The sequence below is a fragment of the Apus apus genome, chromosome 19 (assembly GCF_020740795.1).
Source record: "Apus apus isolate bApuApu2 chromosome 19, bApuApu2.pri.cur, whole genome shotgun sequence".
NCBI classification, from domain to species: Eukaryota; Metazoa; Chordata; class Aves; order Apodiformes; family Apodidae; genus Apus; species Apus apus.
The window spans coordinates 134,132-156,922 of NC_067300.1; the positions used below are offsets into that span (position 1 = coordinate 134,132).

The 22,791-nt window shown below is 49.9% G+C and overlaps 2 protein-coding genes across 2 annotated transcripts in view; one reads left to right on the top strand and one right to left on the bottom strand.

Moving 5' to 3' along the window:
• Positions 1 to 22,791, top strand: part of DPP7 (dipeptidyl peptidase 7) — a 23,853-nt gene continuing 1,062 nt past the window's right edge. The window contains exons 1-12 of the mRNA XM_051636909.1: positions 1 to 138; positions 370 to 483; positions 3,988 to 4,127; positions 5,053 to 5,216; positions 6,747 to 6,882; positions 9,298 to 9,379; positions 11,009 to 11,175; positions 11,943 to 12,003; positions 20,751 to 20,869; positions 20,952 to 21,108; positions 21,397 to 21,461; positions 22,250 to 22,320. Of these exons, the coding sequence (XP_051492869.1) occupies positions 57 to 138; positions 370 to 483; positions 3,988 to 4,127; positions 5,053 to 5,216; positions 6,747 to 6,882; positions 9,298 to 9,379; positions 11,009 to 11,175; positions 11,943 to 12,003; positions 20,751 to 20,869; positions 20,952 to 21,108; positions 21,397 to 21,461; positions 22,250 to 22,320 (1,358 nt within the window). The 5' untranslated portion in view covers positions 1 to 56. The remainder of the gene's footprint in view (positions 139 to 369; positions 484 to 3,987; positions 4,128 to 5,052; positions 5,217 to 6,746; positions 6,883 to 9,297; positions 9,380 to 11,008; positions 11,176 to 11,942; positions 12,004 to 20,750; positions 20,870 to 20,951; positions 21,109 to 21,396; positions 21,462 to 22,249; positions 22,321 to 22,791) is intronic.
• On the bottom strand, positions 12,475 to 19,969 carry LOC127392680 (kelch-like protein 9). Its single transcript, XM_051636911.1, has 4 exons — positions 18,827 to 19,969; positions 16,982 to 17,234; positions 14,121 to 14,281; positions 12,475 to 12,988 (listed from the first exon to the last, which is right to left on the bottom strand). Exons 1-4 carry the CDS (start codon positions 19,883 to 19,885, stop codon positions 12,596 to 12,598), a joined length of 1,866 nt encoding a protein of 621 aa, XP_051492871.1. The 5' UTR covers positions 19,886 to 19,969; the 3' UTR covers positions 12,475 to 12,595.

Here is a 22,791-nt window from a genome sequence, read left to right on the forward strand (position 1 = left end):
ATCACGTGACAGAGCGGCGGCCGTTCCCGGGCGGGAGGACGGGCCGGGAGGTCGCCATGGAAGCGCCCTCATTGCTGCTGCTGCTGCTGCTGCTGCTGCCGCCGGTGCCGGCCCCGGCCCCGGCCCGCGCCGCTCCCGGTGGGTACCCCGGGCCGGACCCCAACCGCCCCCCCGGGCCAGGCCCCCAACCGCCCCCGGATCGGACTCTGCCACCGCCCCAGATCACCCCCGGGCTGGACCCCCCAGCCGGTCTGGGGAGCACTGCGATGCCCTGGGCTCCCCTAGGCCCCCGGTACCGGCGCTGGGCCGGGCCGTGGCGGGTGGCGCCGCCGTTTGCCGGTTTCCCCCCGCTGACGGTTCCCCCTGCAGGTGCCCACGCAGCCGGACCCGGCCTGGAGGAGCAGCTCTTCCATCAGGTCCGGGACCACTTCAGCTTCGAGACCTACGGCAACGAGACCTTTCCGCAGCGCTACCTGGTCTCAGGTGGGTCCCGGGGTGGTGCCACTATCGGCCCGGTGTCGGCAGGGCCTTGAAATGGCTCAGGCCTGAATTGGTGTCTGTCTGAGCGTGAGCGTCACCGGCTTCCGCGCGGGGGGCAGACCTGCTCTGGTGCTGGGTAAGGTGTGCCGAGCAGCCAGCAGTTTGCTGGAGCTGAGTGGAGCTCACTCCCATGAGCCAGCCCCCCAGCGTTATCATGGAACCACAGCCTGGTTTGGGTGGGAAGGGACCTTAAAGATCATCCAGTTCCAACTCCCCTGCATGGGCAGGGACACCTCCCACCAGCCCAGGTTGCTCCAAGCCCCATCCAACCTGCCCTTCAACACTGCCAGGGATGGGGCAGCCACAGCTTCTCTGGGCAACCTGGGCCAGGGTCTCACCACCCGCACACTAAAGAATTTCCTTCTAATGTCTAAACTAAATCCACCTTCTACCAGTTTTAATCCATTCTCCCTCATCTTCTCATTACAAGCTCTTGCCAAAAGTCCCTCCCCAGCTTTCCTGGAGCCCCTTTAGGCACTGGAAGGTGCTCTAAGGTCTCCCTGGAGCCCTCTCCTCTCCAGGCTGAACAGCCCCATCTCCCTCAGTCTGTCTCTACAGCAGAGCTGCTCCAGCCCTCTGATCATCCTGGCAGCTGTTTTCTGGATTGTTCTCTGCTTCCCCTTAGTTTGTCATTCCACCCAAGCAGTGCAGGGTGCAGGTGTGGGGACTGGCCTCTCTGGAGCAAGACTCAACTGGGAGCAGCAGCTGCCTTGAGCTGGCTCTGTACCTCTGTCTTCAGTTGGCCACAGCAGCTGCTACAAGTGCAGCTTGGGGCTCTTGAGTGCAGCAAGAACAAACAAATACTGACCTAAACATCTCACTTCTGTGCTTATCATTCTTACGGGTGAATATAACTCCTCTTGGGTGAGAGTTCTGCATTATTTTAAACCCTACAACTTCAGAGAGCTTTAAGCTGTGCTGAACAACGGGGGCTTACAGCAAGGAGCCAGCAGTGCCTTCCTTTCTAGCCAAATAATGAGTTATGTTCCGTGCAACAGACAGGAAGAGAAAGGAGGCTTTTCTAAGTAGTTTGTGACTAAAAAGGCAGCACTTTCAATAACCGGTGTCAGATATTTTTCAGTCTTGCCTGCTTGGAGGAACTGGGGAGATGTTCAGGGAGAGAGCAGAGGTGGAGCTGGGGGTAGCAGCAGCCCAGAGTGGTGCCCAGCCTGGCACCTACTGCTGGGGGGGCTTCCTGCAGCATCTCCTTCACATCTCATGGTACTCTGCAGCTTGTTCAGCAGCTGCACCCAGTCAGACCTGTTTCAGACATGGGGGCACTGGTGAATTTTCATAGCACACCCAAGGATGAAATTTCACTAATTCCATTTCCTTTTTGAACAGAACTTTGGGGGAATTACCTGGTTTAAAGCATTGCATAATTTTAATTTGTTTTCTTTTTAAGGTGTTATATTTTATCTGTGTGTCCTGGGTAGAGCTGAATAGTTTTTGTGAGGAAGAAAACATTAACACAGTAATTTTGCTGGTTTACAAATAGTTTCTTACTCAAAATTTCTGTGAGTAGTTCAGTCTCCTCTACTGCTTCTTGTGCAACATGAGACTTTTCAGACCACCAGTGAAAAAGAGACTATGATTTCACAACCAGTCATCTGACAGCCTTGAGTTTAGTTGGCAGTTCCCCAGGATTTCAATCCAAAAATAGACACCTTTCTAAGCAACTTGTCTGGTTTGGTTTTGCTCCTGTGAATGGTTGTTTCCTCCAGGGGCGAGGAAGCATGTCGGCAGGAGAGCCCAAGCAAAGGGAGCATTTCAGTGTGCTACCTGCTGCCCAAAGCACATTGACACAGAAAGAGGACCAGCCTCTTTGCTAACAAAGTGCAGAAGTTTCACTAATGAATGATTTCAAACCCATTTCCAAGCCAAATCCTGCTGTGGCAAATCTGTGTTCAGGACGCCAAGAATTAAATCCTAGCCTCTCTGTTAATGGCCTCGTGGGACATGCTGCAGTGGCGCCTCTGGGACAGCTGCTGTTGGGGGATCCCTCTGGATGAAGTGCCAATGTGTTGAAATCAACACTCAACTGATGGTCTAAGGTCTGTTGTTGAAGAAAGCTATTTATTATCCCTCTTAATTCCTGTGCAATTTAAGACTAAGCTAAAATAAAATGTTTTTAAAAGTCAGCAGGCACGAAAGCAACTGTTTGTTAGATAAGCAAGAATTGGCATCATGGGTCAGCTTGTCCTGCCAGTCTCAATTTGCCTTCAGTTATAAAAAGATCAGAGAGTGAAGCACATAATATATATAATAATAAAACATATGAGAGAGATAAATATGCATGTGTGTGTTATGTATCTAACATGTAACAGTGTTCCAGCAGCATCCCCACAGCATGACCAGTAGACTGAGGGGGAGATTTTCCCCCTCTGCTCCACTCTCATGACAACCACCTGCAGGGCTGGGTCCAGCTCTGGGGTCCCCAACACAACAAGGACATGGGGCTGTTGGAGCAAGTCCAGAGGAGGCCACAGAGATGATGGGAGGGCTGGAGCAGCTCTGCTCTGGAGACAGGCTGGGAGAGTTGGGGCTATTCAGCCTGGAGAAGAGAAGGCTCCAGGGAGACTGTTTTGTGGCCTTTGACTATATAAAGAAAACTTATATGAAAGATGGAGAGAGACTTCTTAGCAGGGCCTGCAGTGGCAGGACAAGGGGCAGTGTTTTAAACTGAAAGAGGGTGGATTCAGATTGGACAGAAGGAAGAATTTTTTTATTATGAGGGTGGTGAGACCCTGGCCCAGGTTGCCCAGAGAAGCTGTGGCTGCCTCATCCTTGGAAGTGTTCAAGGGCAGGTTGGATGGGGCTTGGAGCAACCTGGTCTGGTGGGAGGTGTCCGTGTTGGGGTTGGAAGTGGATGATCTTTTGAAGGTCCCGTCCAAAACAAATGTTCTGTGATAGGAGATTTACAGCTTGGCTCTACATCACACATAACAGCAGGAGCAGCAGAGAGATGCAGGCAATTCCCTGCTGTCCCATTCTGCAGTAAAAGTGATCTGTGCAAATCTTTTGGGATGAGTTGGGATGAAAAGGGAATATAAATAGAAAATTGCTCTTTTAGGGAGCAGCTGTTCCCAAATGCCTTGCAGAACTGAGATTTTAGGGATTTTAAGGCCAACTGAAAGCCCCAGGCCATGTGCTGATCTCCTGGAACCTCTTATTTACCCCCACTCAGAAAAGAGATTTCTGTAGCCTGACCTTTCCTGCACCGTTATCCCCCAGCTTGGGTCTGGAGCATCAACAGTTTCACAAAGTGCTTCCTTGTTAAACTCCTACCCAAACTCACCCAAAGCAGAGTCATTTCATGCTCATGTTTTGTTGTGTGGTTTTTTTTTAGTTTTGTTTGGGTTGGTTTGTTTGTTTGTTTTGGGGTTTGTTGGTTTGCTTGTTTTTTGGTTTTGTTTTAAATTTGTTCCTGTGAATTGTCTCACTTAGCCAAATTCTGGAAGAAAGGATTTGGACCCATCTTTTTCTATACTGGCAATGAAGGCGACATCTGGACTTTTGCTCAGAACTCTGGGTTCATATTTGAATTAGCAGAGGAAGAGGAAGCACTTGTGATTTTTGCTGAACATGTGAGTATTGTAGGCATTGTGCATCCTATAGAGTCTTGTTCTGGTCAGTGTTACTGAATTCAACTTTCTGCAGGTCTGGAAAAATAACTTCTTTTGCCACAAAGCTGAGGTGTACCTGCTTTAAGCTGTCAGAATAGAATCAAGGAATGGTTTCTCATCATGTAAAGTAAAGCTTTTATTTACTTAACCACTGCTCCCTTTTTACTACACCTACCAGCAACCTAGGCCAGAGATTTCTGTTTCAGTAAAACTCATGCCAGAGGGTATTTGCTTTAGACCAGTGCTCTCGTGAGTAGTTTCCACAAGCCTTGAACTCCATGCTGGACTAGAGAGTTATTTTGTTTGGATAACTGGAACAGGCTGCCCAGAGAAGTTGTGGAAGCTCCATCCTGGAAGTTTTCAAGGCCAGGTTGGATGGGGCTCTGAGCAACCTGATCTAGTGGGAGGTGTTCCTGCCCATGCAAAAAGATTGGAACTAGATGATCTTAAAGGTTCCTTCCAACTCTAACCATTCTATGATTCTATGATAATATTTAATCTCTCTAGCCTGTGAAGTCCCAAGACAACCCTTACCTAGGCACACCACTTTATGCAATCTACTGCTCCACAACATACACATTAAGAGGTTGTCCTGTTCCCTTTTTTAGTTGGGGATTTCGGGAAAGACATGTATGCCAAAGGCTGGCTTGACAGCCACCTAAGTAGCTTGTCAGGGACTGTCCATCCTCCACAGGACACATCCTGAAGGTTCTGTTTATCAGATGCAGGGGACAAGGCTCTTCCTCCATAATGAACAAGTCTATAAAGATGCCACGTGCTCTGTTGTCACTTCCCATGGGTGCACTGGGTGCTTATCCCAGCTCTGCAGTGAGAACAGGGATGACCTTGACACCAGCATTCCCACAGCATTTCTCTTTCCTTTCAGAGGTACTATGGGAAGTCTCTTCCATTTGGACTTGAGTCGACACAGCTGCAGAAGACTGGTCTGCTCACCGTGGAACAAGCCCTGGCTGACTATGCAGTGTTGATTACTGAGCTCAAGCAGCAGTATGGTGCTGCAGGCTGCCCTGTCATTGCTTTTGGAGGCAGGTGAGGTTGTGTGTGCTCCCTCCCCTCTCTGCATCATTTACCAGCCACAGTCGTGCTGTTCTCATTGATCAGTTTGGCTCTCAAGCAAGTTCTAAAGGCAGAGCTTCAAGCTATCCAATAGAGAACAGAAGTGCCTATGCCTTAGCTCCCAAGAGCTCACACCAGGTCCCAGTCAGCTCTCCCACCATGAACTAGTCTGGACTTGTGAGTGCTTTGGAGAAACACCACTGCCTGGATGTTTCCAGGCATCTTCAAGGTATGAGTCAGCCACAACCGCAGAAAATGGGAAATTCCTCCTGCAGGATAAAAACATTTTACATTGCAAGTACAATAAACTAATTGGTAACATATCCTTTCCAGGGCCCACACACGTTTTTACTAAACATGGCCTTTTTAGCAGCACCCAGCCATTTTCACTGGAGGTGCCCTTCATAGCTCTGCTCTGCAACCTGCTACTTGGTTGCTCCTAGCAAAAGTCCTTCCCCAAAACTCTTGCCCTCTTGCAGCTCAGAGCTGTGTTGGTGCAATGTGGTTGTCCCTTGTAGGGCTCCCCATGCCTATGGCAGAGGGATGCATCCCTCAAAGGCCTCCATGAGGGCTCTTTAATTCCATTGCATCTGACCTGACAGTTCTCAATTTCCCACCTCTCTGTGGTAGTGACTGCACAGTTGATCTCAGGGTGACTGCCAGGCCACTCCTGGTGACTGCCAGTGTAAAAAGGGCCAGGAGCTGTCCTGGGATGGGAGAGGGATTCACAAGACCTGCTAGCTGGACTGCAGGTGAGGCTGCAACTCCATGTGTGTAAGTCAAGAGTTCAGTCTGCAGCAGCCTGAGCAGCTCTGGACCCACGTGAAGGACACTGAAAGGTGGCAGTGTTGGAGCAGCATGGCATTGCCCAAGGGAGAAAAAACCTTGTTGCTTGTAACTTTGCCAAACTTTAACCTGAAATGACTTGGGGCAGATTTCAGCATGTGTCCAAGACCAGGGTTAGAGAAATGCACTTTGCTTTACATGGGAGTGATGTGGGAGGGGTATTTACTGCACCCACCTGAGGTGGTGGGTGGGATACCCAAGCACTGGGAGGCCTTGGGTCAGACCTGCTGTTCCCTGTGTTTTGGGGTGTCATTTGCCTCCCCCAGGAGTGACCTTGGAGTAACTCCATGAATAACTTTTGTCACCTTGTGTTTATCTAACAACCCTGAATATATCTGTAGATTGTGGCCCTGGCACTCGAGCTGCTGAGGTGGCTTTGAGCTTTATGGTGGTATTTGTTCCTGTCTCCTCCTCCCTACATCCCTGCTGTGCTCCTACTGGAATTGGTGTGTTTGGGGAAAGGGCAGTCAGAACACACCGTGTGCTGCTTGCAGACCAGAACTGGATCTTCTTACACGAGGGTAGCATCTACTAGATATCTATAAGCTTTTTGTTGCCTTGGGTTAGGTGAGGCCATGAATGCCACCCTGAACTTTTGGGTTACTGTGACCTAAGCTTCTATTAAAGCAGGGAACTCTCTTGTCTCTCCTGTGGCAGCTATGGAGGGATGCTGAGTGCTTACATGAGGATGAAATACCCCAACATTGTGGATGGAGCATTAGCTGCCAGTGCTCCTCTGTTGTCTGTGGCTGGGCTTGGAGACCCCACCCAGTTCTTCAGAGATGTAACAGCAGTAAGTAGCATCTCTTTTTGGGAGCGTTCTTTTCTCCATTAAGAAGGCTGGATTTTTTTTTTCCTTTTCCATCTGTTTGCACAAACATCTATCTTCAGTGCTGGGCAGGGGCTGCAATGAAATGGGAACCTGCAGGGAGAATCAGGAGCTGCAGTCATGGCTGAGCACTGCCTCAGCTGGGGCAGCTCTGCCTTTGCTCCCATGAGCAGCACAACTCAGTTCCAGCACATTTAGTACCACTAAGGATCCACTTTCCCATTTCTAGGGACTTGACCGTATTACAGCCTGAAAGTTTTCCTTTGTTCCTGGCTGAACCCCCTTTAGATAATTTATTCTCCAAATCCTCTCCCAAAATGCTATTATTTTGCATTGCTACCAACGATGCCCCACAGCTGTGGAGTCCCAAGAGGACTGCATTTCAATGAAATGCTTGGGAATCTTCATTTCACTAACTAAAAATATGCAAGGTGGCCTGGGTACACTTCAACATTTAAATGTGCCTTTCACACTTGGACGACATGGCACCCACAGGAATGTGGCTTGCTTAGAACTGACTTACATTTGGTTTATAAGGAAAGAAATTTATTACCTTGTTGTACTGAATTACCGTTGTACTGAAACCTTGTGATGATGGTATTTGTTCTGCTTCTTTTTTGACATGTCTTTCTAGATCTAGGTGATATCAGGAATAGTGTGACCAGCAGGACCAGGAGGGTGATCCTGCCCCTCTACTCTGCCTTGGCTTGGCTGCACCTTGAGCACTGGGGGCAGGTTTGGGCACCACAGGATAGGAAGAACATGGAGGTGCTGGAGAGGGTGCAGAGAAGGGCAACAAGGCTGATGAGGGGTCTGGAGAACAGCTCTATGAGGAGAGGCTGAGGGAGCTGGGGCTGTTCAGCCTGGAGAAGAGGAGGCTGAGGGGAGACCTCATTGCTGGCTATAACTACCTGAGACGAGGTTGTGGTGAGGTGGGTGTTGGGCTCTTCTCCCTGGTGACCAGTAATGGGATAAGAGGAAATGGGGTGAAGCTGTGCCAGGGGAGGTTCAGATTGGATATTAGGAAAAATTTCTTCACAAAAAGAGTGGTGAGGCCTTGGAACAAGCTGCTCAGGGTGGTGGTGGAGGCACCATCCCTGGAGGTGTTAAAAAAGGGGTGGAAATGGTGCTGAGGGAGATGGTTTAGTGGTTGGGTGACAAGGGATAATGGATTAAAACTGGAGGAGGGAAGATTTAGGTGAGACATTAGGAAGAAATTCTTCCCTGTGAGGATCGTGAGACACTGGAACAGGCTACCCAGAGAAGCTTTGGTTGCCCCATCCCTGGCAGTGTTGAAAGGCAGGTTGGATGGGGCTTGGAGCAACCTGGGCTGGTGGGAGGTGTCCCTGCCCATGCAGGGAGGTTGGATCTAGATGATCTTTAAGGTCTTTTCCAACCCAAACCACAGGTTCTATGGTTGCTGGTGAGAGAAGACCCCTGAGCGCTGTTGATGCTAACGAAGGTGCCAACCTTCTAGACTCACTGCAGGAGCTCCCTCTCCTTTATCTATTGATAAAGGTCAATAAGCACATCTAGGAGATTTGGAGCCCCTAACGGGATGCCCAAGTAAACTGTGGAAAACCCCAGAGGGATTTCTCTAAGCCTGCCAGAAAAAGGCAGATTTCAGTTGAGGTTGTGTCTGTGTGGAAAGCATGCTCAGCTAGGGATCTGGGGTTACTTCAGGGTAAAGGGACTTTAAAAGAGCCACAATCATTCTCATTATTACAAGGCACTGCTTGCCAGCAGATCTCAAACTGCCTCAGAGGCTGACAGAAGAGAAACAGGTTTGGTTGCTAGAGCCTTCAGTGACAGAAATTACTTGTTCCACCAGCAAAACCAGTCACAGCTCTTCAAACATACCTTTTACAGTGCTTTTTCAGGCTCAGTAATGTTTTTCCCAAGAAAAAGGACATGGCTGCCTTCATCATCTGGCAGTCTTAGGAAAGAAAAGCAGGTCTTGGTTCCCACAGTAGTGCTCTGCCTGCCCTGACTCCTTCTCATAGATCAAGTGCAGTTGGAAGGACTCAACAACAAAACGCTTTTGGGCCTAGCAGCCTGGCACCCTCTTGCCATGGCCTGGCCAAGGCATGTGTCTCCTCTTGCTGCTTTGTGCTCCACTAAGTGCCAAGTGTTTTGTCTAACAGTTCATCTCAGTGAGACCTGGTGAAACGGTGCTTGGTCTGAGCCATGCAGACTGTTGGTTTCTGCTGGGACCTGCTGACTGTTTGGAGGACAAGGCAGGAACCCTGATGTCGCTGCTCCAGGAGGTGCAGATGAGGTTCTGACCAGTGGGCCAGTAGCCCCTGTCATCTCCTGGTTCTTCTGGCAGTTCTTCCCTGTGCAGCCTCCACACATCCCGTATCTTTTCCATCCCCTCAGGATTTTCAGAAGTCCAGCCCAAGCTGTGTCACAGCTGTCCGCAAAGCTTTTCAGCAGATCAAGGACCTGGGCCTGAGTGGAGGTAAGGAGCAGGAGCCCTGCAGGTGGCTTCCCAAGGCAGCCATGGGTAGGCCCAGCTGGGAGGAAAAAGTTGATTCAGTTTTATTTCAGCCGAGTCTTCCATTGGTTCAGCAAAATCAATGCAAATGTCCACCTGGCTGGCTCTTTCTGCTAGCACAGTTGAGTTTTGATTTAATTAACTGTTTCAGTTAGTATTCAGATTAGCAACTGACACCAAAATGAAAGCATCTGTGTGGGGCTTGCACAGAGTTAGTGAAACCGTCTGTTCTGCACCAAAGTCAGAAACATCCACAGGTGCAAAACCCCTGCAGTTCACGCTGGTAAAGACTTGTGTTTCGCCAGATGCTGGTCCTCAACAGCCACACTGTTGAGAGCTGTTCAGGTGGGTATGACAGCTGCATGGCCCAGCTCATTGGACACATTGGAGACGTATTTGGAAGTCCATCTCAGTCTAGAGAATAAGTCCCTTTCATCTCCAGCCTTGGATGGATGGGTGAAGTCAAGGACAGAGACTAGTGAAGACCTCTGCCACATCTCCCACATAGGCCAGACCACATACCATGTGCTGATGCAGCATCTCCTGGGAGCCCTGCATGACGTGGGAACAGTCATGGTGGGTTCTTGGTCTGCTCAAGGCTTGGCCTGCTCTGGGTTGCTGCACGGCAAGGTGGCTCAGCCTGTAACAGCTCCAGGACCTAGCCCTGGAATTGCCCAGAGGAGCTTTTGGTCACAGCCGGAAAAACGTTCCCATTGACTAGCCAAGGTCTTCAAGGTCTGTGTGGGACCACCCTTCCTGCAGCAGGGTGGGTATGGTAATGTTTAGGGCTTAGGCTCTTGGAGTATCCAGAGGCAGGACCCAGACCTTGGTTTTCCAAGTACAGGCAGATGGGCTCCAATGGGCAGCGAGTAGGGAGGGTGGGGACAGACAGGAACCACAGCTCCAGAATGTGGAGGATGAAAACAAAGGGAGCAGCTTTTCCCAGCAGAAATCAGCAGGTATGCGAGTGCTTCTTGAAGGAATGTCTTCCAAGACAGATTTCCTTGCTCCAGCTGACCCCTCTGTGTCACGCTGAGGCACATCTCAGGATTTCTTGGTGACTTTGTGAAGACTGCTCTCACTTGGCACTTCTTACTGCAAAAAGCACCTGGCTCCCAAGGAGCTCTTTTTTAAAAAAAAATAATTGCTTTTTAGTTTTTATTTCCCCCCCCCCCTGCCAGTTCTTCCAGCTGTTAAGTGCCACTGGGACCTGTGTGCTGTGATCTGCTCTCCTGGCCAGGCTGCCTTGCAGGAGGACACAGCCCAGCAGGGCCCCACAAGGATGGGCTCATACCAAGCTGCTCATCACACTGTGCCAGCTGGGGCTGCTTCCACTTCCTGGGGTACAGATTCCTCCAGGCTCCCCAGGGAGGGTTGGTTTGGGCCCCAGGGGCAGGGTGCTGGCCATGGGGTAGTGAAGCTACACAGGGAGGCTGTGCCTGAACATCCACCTGGGTGTAAATGTAAACATAATGTGTCCTTTCCACCAGAAACCTCATCTGTGTGTTGTGGCATCTGAGTGAAACGATGCTGAAGGCTGGTTTTATTTTCCTCTCTTGAAGTTTGTGCCTGCTGCTTTTCTTCCTTCCGCAGCCTACCATGAAATCAGCAGCAAAATGGCCACATGCAATAAGATCTCTAACATGGAGGATGTTTACCAGCTTTTTGGGTTTGCTAGAAATGCCTTCACCATGATGGCCATGATGGACTACCCTTACAAAACAGATTTCATGGGTCAGCTCCCTGCCAACCCAGTGAAGGTGAGTACCTGGGCACAGGTAAGAGCCATGGTTTCTAATGGGCCCCTCAGTGACCAGGACATTGGGAGTGCACAGCCAGGACACTGCCAGGCTCACACTATCAGGGCAGGAGAGGTGGGGGGATGTTGCAGCCCTTCACAGACTCCCCAGATACCAGCTGCTTTTGAAAGTTCCCAGCTTTGATCCCAGGTCAGTGGTTGCTGGTGCAGTTCTTGGTTTCTTCTGGTGTGCTGCCAGTCTGGTGCTGCTGCCCCTGCTGTGCCCAGCACACCATGCCACGGGGTTTTGTTTGCTTCTGGCTGGTAGCATTTGTGGTTGGTCTGACCTGGATCAAAACACACACTGTGCCAAGGGGTCATAAGGCTACACTGCTCTTGAATTCAGGAGATGCTCTCTCTGGCTCCAGTGGGCATCCAGTTCCCTTCTAGGGCTTGTCTAACAGCCTGTAAAATGGAAATAATTACTCTTGCAAAGGGGATGAAAAGATTCTGGTTGTAGGAAGCAGGAACTGTTGTGTATGACTGTGGCCTCTGCACAGCCATGTAGCTCGGTAAAGGAACTGTTTGTCCTAGCCCTGTCTCCTTGTTTCTATGTAGTTTGTTGCTAGAAAAAAAACCCAACAACCAACAAACAAAAAACCTTTTGCATTAAGTCCTTGGAAAGCTGCTGAACCATAAAATGTGTAAGTTTTAATTTTAGTGAATCTTTCAGCTTAGCCCTTCCACAGAGCAGAGACTATTAATTGTTCTGTGGTGTGTCTCATCCAGGTTGGCTGTGAACAAATCCTTGCCCATACTGACCCAATTCGAGGCCTGGCTGCTCTTGTTGGTGAGTTTATAATATCAGTTTGGTCTTTTGTTTAACCCCTTGCTTTCTACAAGCACCCGAAAGTAGGGCTGTTGTGTTGCTGGACTGGTTGTCTGTGGTAGGAGCTGGTACAGCTCCAGCCTCCTCCTGGGACATTTTGCTCCGTGTTGGCTTTGTCTGTCAGGATGTCCGATGTGGACCTTGTGTTCATTCTCTCACCTTTTCAAACTTATCCTCGTCTGGTTTTTCAGCCATTGCAGCCCCTTGGACTGTCCATGAGATGTGGACTTAGAAGGTACTTGGTTCTCTGGCTCAAGCCATCCCAGTGCATGTTCAGTGAAGGAAGTTTTCTGGACTGCTTGTTGAGGACGAGGTTGACAACACAGTGCTCTAGGGTCTTAATTCAGTGGCAAGACACATCATGTATATTTATCTCTTTGAGTACCTAATTTGTCAGACAGCAGTGTTTGTAAGGAATTTATTACAAGTGGGATGCAAAGCTCTTTTGAAGACTTCCTCATAGAATCTCTCAAGTTGCTTTTAATAGTAGAGTTGTTACAATACTAATGTCATAGCAAACACTGTCAGATCTTGACTTATTCACATCCTACTTCTATTCTGAGACAGAGGAGGACTCTTGTTTCTTTGTGATGAACAAGATGCAGGTAGATTTCTTCCTGCTGCCCTTGGGGGAGCACTTTATGCCTTTTCCCATCTCACTAGCTAAGTTCACTTGGGACAGTTTGATCATGCAAGAGGTGTGATCCACCAGAGCTTTAGGCAGGGGACTGGCTTTTCTCCATATCTGCCCCTCCGTGTCATAGAGGAAAACACTGTCTTCTTTCTGCATGTGCTGCAGTGACCCACCTCCTGCCAGGTAGAGCATAGACTCATGGGCTGTGATGCTGAACTGGCAGCAGTTGAAGGGTGACAGCATGAGTGTTGTCCACTGGTTGCTTGCAGGACAATAACACTCTGTCTCTGTGACAGGAATCCATTCCGCCACCTGCAAAGAGCCAGAACAACACTCACCCATCAGATCACACCTCAAGTGGGTATCATTGTCATGTTAGGCTCTCTTGGTTCATGATAAAGGACCTCAGTGTCTTAACATCTGCTTGAATTCACCAGGGCTCAAGGTGCCACATTTAGCAATCAGAGCCTCAAAAGACACTGAAAACAAAACCATGGCTTCAAAAGAGCTTTCTTCTTGGAAAATCAGGAACAAGCTGAGCAGGGTGCCATGGGTTCCTGCTGGAATCTGCATAGCCCAACTGCTGCTGCTCTCTGGACATTAAACATGTTGCAAAGGAAATGTGGACTATTGATCTGAGTTTGACTATTGAGCTGAGTTTGTGTTGTCTGGAGGAATTCAAAGACAGCCTTGATGTGCAGTTTCTCTTTATGGATTTCTGTCCCATCCTCAGTGAACAATTCCCTGCTCTAAGATGTCTGCTTGCCTTCATAAGAAACTGCACCCTCATGGTAAATCAGGGCTCTGAGTTTTACACTTGCAAATGGAAATTGCTGCATGAGCTCTGAAAACTCAGTTGTCTTGTTTTAAGGGAATGGGAGTCTCCTAGAGGGAGCCTTTGGATCCTCTCAGGTCTCTTCTGCCTTGCTGTCCCCAGGAGGCTGGGCAGTGCTTGCTCTCCTCTTTCGGAGATGGGAAACCCCAGATTGGAGACACTTCATTTGATTTGCAGGACTTGAGCCCATCTTTCAAAAAATATGGGCTGGTGTCCTCACTTCAGTGCATTCCCCTGCCTGTCTGCCAGTGGTCCTCCCCCCTCTCAGCTCAGGAAGAGCAATCAAGAGGGCAGGGTGCTTTGGGCAGCTCTGTGACCAGTTTCACCTTCAGCTTGTCTCTGGTAGCAGGCTGTGCCTCCACCGTATGTTTGTTTTAAAAAATGCCTTTGTACCCTAGTAAGTCGAGTGTGACAACAGGGCAGCTTCTCAGCACACGGCCATCATGGCAGGCACATCTTCATAAGCTTGTAGGCCTGATGGCACCTGTGCCAGCCCTCTTCAGAGACCAAAACTAATGAAATTACTGCTGGAGTAAAACAGTCTGGGCCTAGCAGTACAGAGACCCCATTTTGGATCAGATTGGGGATTAAAAAATCAAATTAACTTACTCCTTTTAGTGTCCTCCCTCCAACGCAAAAGATCCTGTCCCCGGCTGTCGCCATCCCGTGGTCACAGCGGGTAAAAGCCATGGCACTGTTACCAATCCAGCGGCGAAGGCGAGGGAGGTAGCTGTAAGTGTCTCGTAAGGTTTTACCCCCAGAGAAGCCTCCTAGAAGGGAAGCAGAAGTCTTGACAACATATCCATCGTCCTCTCTGTCACCCAGAAAACCTTCAGCAAATTAGAAAATTAGCAAATATGATATTTTTTCTTTAAAATATCATAGAATCATAGAATGGTTTGGGTTGGCAGTGACCTAGAAGATCATCTAGTTCCAGCCTACACAATAAGCTCAGGTTTACAGTTTCACCCCATTCTGCAGAACTGATGTCGTGTGAAATTTAAAACCTGAGCTGCTTAGGTATCTGAAATAAGAGAAAGAAAAAACCCAGCCAGTTACAGGTCTTTCTGTATAGTTTTCCACAAAATATTTCTGAATAAAGCTCTTGGGGTTATTTCAGGTGTGACCAGGAACAGCTTTACTTCACAGAATCACAGAAGGTCAGGGGCTGGAAGGGACCTCCAAAGATTATCAAGTCCAACCCCCCTGCTAGAACACAAGCAAAACTAGGGCAGATCACTTAGAAAGGCATCCAGACAGATCTTGAAAGTCTCCAGAGAAGGAGACTCCACAGCCTCTCTGGGCAGCCTGTCCCAGGGCTCTGTCACCCTCACAGGAAAGTTCTTCCTCGTATTGAGATGGAACTTCCTGAGCTTGAGTTTGAATCCACTGCCCCTCGTCCTGTCACAGGGCACAAGTGACAAGAGGTTGTCCCTGCCTTGTTGACCCCCAGCCCTCATGTGTTTATAGACATTAATTAGAACCCCCCTCAGTCTTCTCCTCTCTAGACTGGAAAGCCCCAGATCTCTCAGCCTTTCCTAAGGCAGGTGTTCCAGTCCCTTCATCACCCTCGTAGCCTCTGTTGGACTCTCTCAAGTAGATCCCTGTCTCTCTTGAACTGAGGAGCCCAGAACTGGACACAGTACTTAGGAAATCTGGTTCCAGTATGCAGTCAGAAAATAGTGATTGGAAAGGAAAGCTCTCAAAGCTGTTTGACAGAAGATCAGGGCCAATCCACCAGGGCTGCTGTTGACTTTTCTGCCTTACCAGGCACTGAGTGGGCATTTCAGAGGTGCATTTTTAAAAGCTCCTCGCAGAAGGAAGGTACTGCTGTGGGAAAAGTAAATGGCCCCAGCTGCCTGCTTGGTGAATCCAGCCTGCAGAGTCTTTGCAGTCAAGGCAGATGGTGTTTCAGGTTGGCCACAAGCCCTGCTCACCTGGTTGTGGACACTGTGTGGAGCTTGTGTTTAAATCTGAAGGGTTTGCTGGGGTAGGGCTGTGGGCTGGCCACATCCATCTGCAGTTACCACAGACTCAGAGGGCAGTGAGTGCTGTAGGTGGGTGAGATCCTATGCCCAGGGGTGTAGTAATACTCAGCCTGGGTCAGTATGGCATGTCTGAAGTGCTGTGAGACAATCATGTCCTTGGTCTCTGGAAGGAATCAGACTCAGAGGGGTTAAGTTATCTGCCTGAGGCACCTTAGGCCAGCAGAGTCAAGAGGGACTTGAACCCAGGTCTCAGCCAGGCAGGAGCCAGCTGTACCTGGGGACTGCCCTGGGGTTGTTCAGCCTGGAGGAGACTCACGGGGGACCTTTTCACTCTTACAACTACCTGAAGGGAGGTTGTGCTCAGGTGAGGTTGGTTTCTTTTCCCAGGCAACTAGTGACAGGACAAGAGGGCCTGGCCTGAAGCTGCTCCAGGGGAGGTTTAGGTTGGATATTAGGAAGCACTTCCTCATGGAAAGGGTGATAAGACATTGGAATAGACTGCCCAGGGAAGTGGTGGAGTCACCATCCCTGGAGGTGTTTAAGGAAAGGCTGGATGTGGCACTTCGTGCCATGGTCTGGCCGATGTGGTGGTGTTAGGTCATAGGTTGAACTTGATGTTCTTAAAGGTCTTTTCCAGCTTTGGTGATTCTGTGCCCTGGGCAGGACATGTACCCTTAATGCTGCCCTCTGTGCTCCTGGGGCCTCGGGTGTGCAGGCCAGCATGGAGACCTGCCCTTCATTGCATCTTTGTAATTAACCTGGGCTGGAGCAGTATAGGCTCCCAGTTGACCCATACTGGATTAGGGAGCAGGGAGCTCACAGGGATGCAGGCTGGCCCAGGTCTTATTGCAGAGGCAATAACACATGTAACACAGTGCTTTTCCTAGGACAAACCAAAGGTTATCTTTCAATTCCAAATCAGTAGCTACAAAAGCTGAAGATCTCACAACAATTTCCTGAAGATCCCATAACAATTTAAACCTGTGCTGCTTTATTGTTAAACACCCAGAACCACCCACCACAGATCCCTGTAAAGACCGAGGATCCCTTGTAGGCCATGAGCTGCACAGGCATTATACTTCTTTTTTGTACATATGAAGAAAGCAGCACAGGAGGGTTAACCCCACATCTTCCATTCAGATTGATCCCAGCGTTTAATGCCATCCCCAACATTATGGCTTCCTGCTCCTGGTTTACCTTTTCAGGGTAAGGTTACCTTTGGGATTTAGCCAGGATTTCAAGGTCAAAGGTGAGGAGAGGTGTGGATGGGATGACAGCAGATGATGTCACCTTGACTGTCTGGGAAAGAAAACAACTCCTGCTATTGAGGAGGACAGTGAAGCTGTGCTACCACAGCTGGAAAGGGATGTTGGAGGTGCGGGTATTATTGTTGTGGGTGCAGGTTTAGACTGCAACATTAAGATACCAGCAAAAATCAATGAAATTATATGAAAATGTGCTGCTTTCCAGTAGCTCTGTCACCTGAAATATAGAGGATTCCCTTGTGGGTTGTGCCTGCATGATCAGCAACAGGTGTGGGGAAAGGAGCTGCAAACTCCCACTTGTTGTCAGCGGGCTGGTACAGCTCCACAGAGCAGGTGAGGGTCCCCAGCAGTGTCCCACCACCCACGGCAAAGATGTGATCAGACAGCACATCTGCGTGGAAGCGTGTCCTCCTCTCCAGCATGCTGGCAACCTGGAGCCAGGAAGCGTTGCGGGGATCAAATCGGAAAACCTAGGATGACAGCAAGTGGGTGGTGGTCAGCAGAGGGCAGGTGGCTGGCTTGCACGTTGTGTGGCGTTAAGAACTGATGAACATTTTCCCAGGGCTGAGGAAGGTTTTCTATTCAGACTTGGACAGGCCCAACTTCCAGTACCAGCCAGCTGACAGGGCAGCACCTCCCCACTGGAGCTGAAGGCTCAGTTGAGACCTTTTAGGGGGGCTGGGAACAGGTTGGGCTCTCAACTCAAAGCAAGCAGAAGGTGAAATACACTGGCTTAGTGAAATACCTCTGTTTCAAACACCAGGTAGCATGTGTCAGTTGAAAACTGTGTCAGTGATATAAGCAAGCATGTTTTGCATCTTTGCTACTGTTTGAGTGTGTAGTGAAGACAGCAGCTGAGCTTTGCTGGCTGCTCTTGTCCAGGAGAAGACAGGAGTGACTTCGTCTTCCCTCATCCCTGGTGGCATTACCACAGGGTCACAGCACCTCTACTGAGGCTAGGCCTCCAGTCACACTGTTTAGCAGTAAATACCTCCCTGAGCCTGTTTTTTCAGTCCTGATTAGGCAGCCTGGGTCTCTGAGCAAGGGCAGCATCTGCAGAAACACAGGCAGCGAGCATGGGACTGGTGCTGTCAGAGCTCTGCTCCTGCAGCATCCTGGCCCAGCTGCCTCTCACCCCCAGGGCCCTGGAGGAGAGCTGCTGTTCCCAACTGCACCGTGGAACTAAGCATAATGTTGAACTAAGTGCATGGGTGCATGAGAAAGAAAAATATGCTGGTTTGTCTGGCATGTTCACTGAAACCATCTAGGAAATCAGAAAATCCTGCACAAGGCGTTTTACTCTCCAGGCAGAAGGGGAAGGTCCCAGGAGCTAAAGCAGATTTTCCTTTCAAGGGCAAAAGCAAGGAAGGAGCAGTTCTGGAATGATGTGGCAGACTTTAACCATGGCTCCTGAGCACATGTCCCATAGCAGCAGCAGTAGGGCCAGGGCAGCGTTCATGGGGTGGCTTGACTGGTTAACATGGACCATTTGCATAAAATTAGCTTAACACTGCCCTATAATGCAAGGTGAACGCCCTTCACATTCTGTATTTATCTCAATCTTTTTCTGTTAATATCCACCCAATCCACACATGTTCTGTTTGTATGATTTGTCCCACACCTACGACAGATGTTTTATAGGACACTCAATATCCATGTTTACCGTAGCCTTGCAAAAGGCTTCACTTGTCTGCTTCTGATTGCCTGTGCATAACTTTCACACTTAATATCACATCATCTCACTTTTCCTTGCATGCTCCATACTTCAGCTTTTTGGCTAACTGAGCATTCCATCCATCTTGAATTTCTTTCTGTGCTGTGGAAGTTGTGTATGGGTTAGGATGTCAGTTTTACAGGAGGAGCAAGGTGAGAGCAGGGCAGGACCTGCTTGTTACCAGAGAGTCCAAAAGCTGGAAACCCATGGAAAGCCCAAGGGCTTTCAGTCCTGTACAGGGCACTAAGAATATGCAAAGGTGGGAGATCTGCCATAAGCAAGAGGAATTACTTCCCCCCCTCCCTCACACAGCCATTTTTCTAAGGATAAATGTTTCCTGTGTCTTACCTCATTTGAAGGGTGCATTTCTGTGGGATCAAATTTGCTCTGTCCTCCAATGACAAAGAGGAATTCATTGATGATGGCAACACAGTGGTTGTACACTGGCACACAGAGGTCCCCAACCTTGTGCCAGATGCTGCAGGTCTGGTCTGTAGCCCACATCTCTCTGCACACAATGTTGTTGGCTGTTCTGCCACCAGCCACAAGCAGTACAACAGACCCGGAGCGGGTGCTTGTGCTCCGACTCTGCAGGATGGGCTGAGCATATAGCTGGGAGTGATAACTCAAGGCTTCCTGCAGGTACCTGTGGCAGTCTGAATCCAGCCTCATAAGAGGCACTTTCTGGACATATCTCTGCAGATCCCATAGAGGAATGAGAGGGAATCTTATGCGCCTTAAAATATCTGCTGCATCTTTCAGCCGCGCGCAGTCATGCTGCAGCCAGCTCACTGCTGCTTGGAACAGCTCCAGCTCGCTGCATCCCACCATGTCAGTCCTGTCCAAAATTTCACAAAGGGTTCCTCGGTCCAGGTCTTTCAAGCACTGAGGATCAGCCAGTATCTGCTTGTAATGCTGCCCTATGCAGTACACGGCTTTCTGTCTCAACTCTGCTGGGCCAAGTTTTTTAGCAATATTAAGGACATCCATGCAGTTCTCCGAGTTCAAGCAATCCTCCAGAAAACGAAAGCACAGCTTGATCACCTCACGAACTAGGAGGGTTTCTGCAGCTTTGAAGGTCTCCTCAATATTCTGTAATGAGAGGTCTAGTTTGTTGGAGTAAATGAAGTTGAGGACATTCCTCAGCCCTGTAGCACTGATGGCTTTCAGCTGGACGTTGCCGTCTGGGTTCCCTGCTTTTGTCAAGTTTCCAACAAACAGGATCTTGCAGTAGTTACTTGCTGACGCTAAAATGATCTTGTGGGCTGGAAAGCAAACCCCTTCTGCCTCCAGTGTCACGTCGCACAGTGCTCTCTGTGAGCGGAGGCTGCCAAGCCCTTCCAGGAATTTGGCCAAGTAGGTGTCGGACACAAGCCGTGCCGCACCAGCAGGCGAGCTGAGCAGCATTGCACCCCAGAACTGCCACACACTCACTGCAGCTCCTGGGCAGCTTCCTGCAGCTGGACGGGCTGTTTCATGCTTGGAGGAAGCTGAGGCCACGCTGCAGAGCTGTCCCAGGGCCATGGGAAGCCACCTCCATGGCAGCCCCTGCCCTGCCCACTGAAGCCCCTGGTGCCGTGAGCCTTGTGCAGCTGCCAGAGACTGTTGGCAAGTGCTGGTGATTGCACAAAGCCCACAGTGTTTGTGGGGTTTGCCTGGGGGCTAGGACACAGACAGCCACTGGCGTAGCCACATTGCTCCTCCTCCTCCTTGCTATCTGATAACTGCCCATCTGCACAAAAAGCAGCTCATTCCCCAGCAGCTCCCCAGCTACGCTCCACTGAGCTGCCCGGTCAGGGTTTCTTTCATCTGGGCAAGCCTGCACATGCTGTCTGTCCCTTCTTGAACAACAGTCAAAATCCTGTTTGTGCCCTGCCACCCTTGGCCTTCTAGCTAAACTTGATGCATTCAGACAACAGCTACTTTCAGGGAGGGGATGGGAGGGTCTCAGCAGTTGTGTCTCAGTCAGTTTGAAGCATCCAGCAAACGTACGTCCTGTGCACAGCCTGCTCCTGTGGGCACTGGAGCTTGAAGGCTTGGGGCTCTCCCAAGGACAAACAAAGTGGTCACTTGGCTTCTGGCACAAGCAGAGACAACAGAGAGCACCTGGGAGCCTCCTACTCCCCCTGGGTACAGCAGAACGAAAGGGTAGTGTGCAGCCAGGCTTGAGAGCTTGTGAAGGCTTTGGCATGGGGCAGCCCCAGCTAGGATATCTCCTCCAGAGAGAGAGCAGAGAGGTGCTGACAGGTTGGCCTTGGTTCCCTCCTTACAGGGGTGTTCTACAACTCTTCAGGCTCAGTACAGTGTTATGACATATACCAGCTGTACCAGTCTTGCGCTGACCCCACGGGCTGTGGCATCGGCTCAGATGCTGAGGCCTGGGACTACCAGGTAAGGTGTTGGAGACACCAGCAGGCTTCTGCTGCTGCCCTGGTTACCCTCTGCCCCATGACACCTCTTTCACCTCTCGTAGGTTTGCACCGAGATCAACTTAACTTTCAACAGCAACAACATGACCGACATGTTCCCCGCGATGCCCTTCACAGCAGCCATGCGAGAGCAGTACTGCTGGAGAAGGTGGCATGTCACACCACGGCCACACTGGCTTCAGACAAACTTCTGGGGAGAAGGTGGGTTGTGCTGGCTGAGTGTCCCTTTGTATTGCCCTGTAGTTGTCTGCTTGTCTCCCATCTGCCCAGCTGAGCACTGTGGGGTCAGGCACAACACACTAACAAGTCCTGACAGAAAGTCACAGCCTTGTGCTGACTTGAGCCAAACAGACCTTTCTAAAAACTGCCAAGAATTTGTTTCCTTCTCCTGTATTTTCTGTTCTTGGCCAATCTTGCTGCAGTAGCCAAACCCATTTGGGTAAATGACAGAAGGGGAGGCCTCTCAAATGTCATCTCTCTGAATTTCAGACTTGAAAAGTGCCAGCAACATCATTTTTTCAAATGGAGACTTGGACCCATGGGCTGGAGGTGGGGTAAGCATGTGTCTTTCTGCACACCAGCCTTTGGTGGAGATCAGCCTTTCCAGGTGACCCACTGCCCCCCACTCCCCTTCAAACCAGCACTTAAAATTCCTCCTTAACCCATTTGAGTTTCTGCAAGTGGTTCTTTTATGCTGAACCATTCAAGAGACTCAGGACTTTAATAACAGACACACTGATTTGAGTCCATCATCCAGGACCACTGAGGCAGCAGTGGTGGCTTCATCAGTGCAGACACAGCAGGCGTGTTCTTACCCAACAGCCAGAGTCTGAACTACAACCATCATTTTTGTGTCGAGACTTGGTCTCGGTGCCAACAATCGAGTGCTCCTTGCTCTGTCCAGTCTCAGCATCCTTGGTGAGACCCAGCAGTAGCCGTGAGCAGCAGCTTGGACAAGGACATATTTGGCTTGGGTTCAACAAAACTTCAGAGTGGTGCCAAAGCTCTAGTTTAAAGTTTAAAACCAGAAATTACCCAGAACTGGATTTTTTAGTTAGCTGAACTGCAGGAGTTCCTTGTTCTAGGCTGCAGGAGGAACAGGCTGCTGAGGGGGCATGTGCCCCAAAGGAGCCTGTTACTTCAAACCTGTCCTGGAAATAGGCTGAGTTTTCATTTCATTTGAGACAGGTGACTGGACTCCTTAGGCCTGTCAGCCATACCAGGGATGTCTTCCTGTGCTTTTCCTCCATCCTGCCCAGCTCATCTTCCGGTTTTCAGAACTGATGTCTAGTTCTGCTGGTAGCTTGGTGAGAGCTTGTCTCTCTGCTCCTTCTCCTTCCAGATAAACAGCAGCCTCAGTCCTTCCCTAATTGCTTTGACCATTAAAGGAGGTGCTCACCACCTGGATCTCCGGTAAGTGCTGGCTGCTCCTTTGGCTGAGAAAATCCAGCTGCCCTGAGGTGTGGTGGTCTCAGCTGAAAAAATCCAGCTGCTCTGGGGGTGTATCTCAGCTAGCCACAGTCCAAAGAATCAGGAGACTCTTTGCCAAAGGAGGACCAGCCTGTTGCACTGTAGTCATGGCAGAGCAAGCTTCTGCCCCAGTACAGGGCTCTTGCAGCCCCAGGGGAGCTGGGCTGTGCAGAGCTCGGCACTGAGCTCACATTCCTGACCAGAAGGTGTTATTGCACAGGGTTGGGCACAAGTGCAGTGATCAGTCATGTGAAATAGTCCAGCATCTCTTAGCATTAGCCATCAACCTTCAGGCCTGGGCAGCAGGCAGTGGGGAAGCAAGGGGAAGCTTGAGGCTCTTCAGCCTGCCTCCCCACCCCCAGGGGTATGACATCCTAACCTGTTTCCCAGGCCATAAATATGAGGCACAAAACA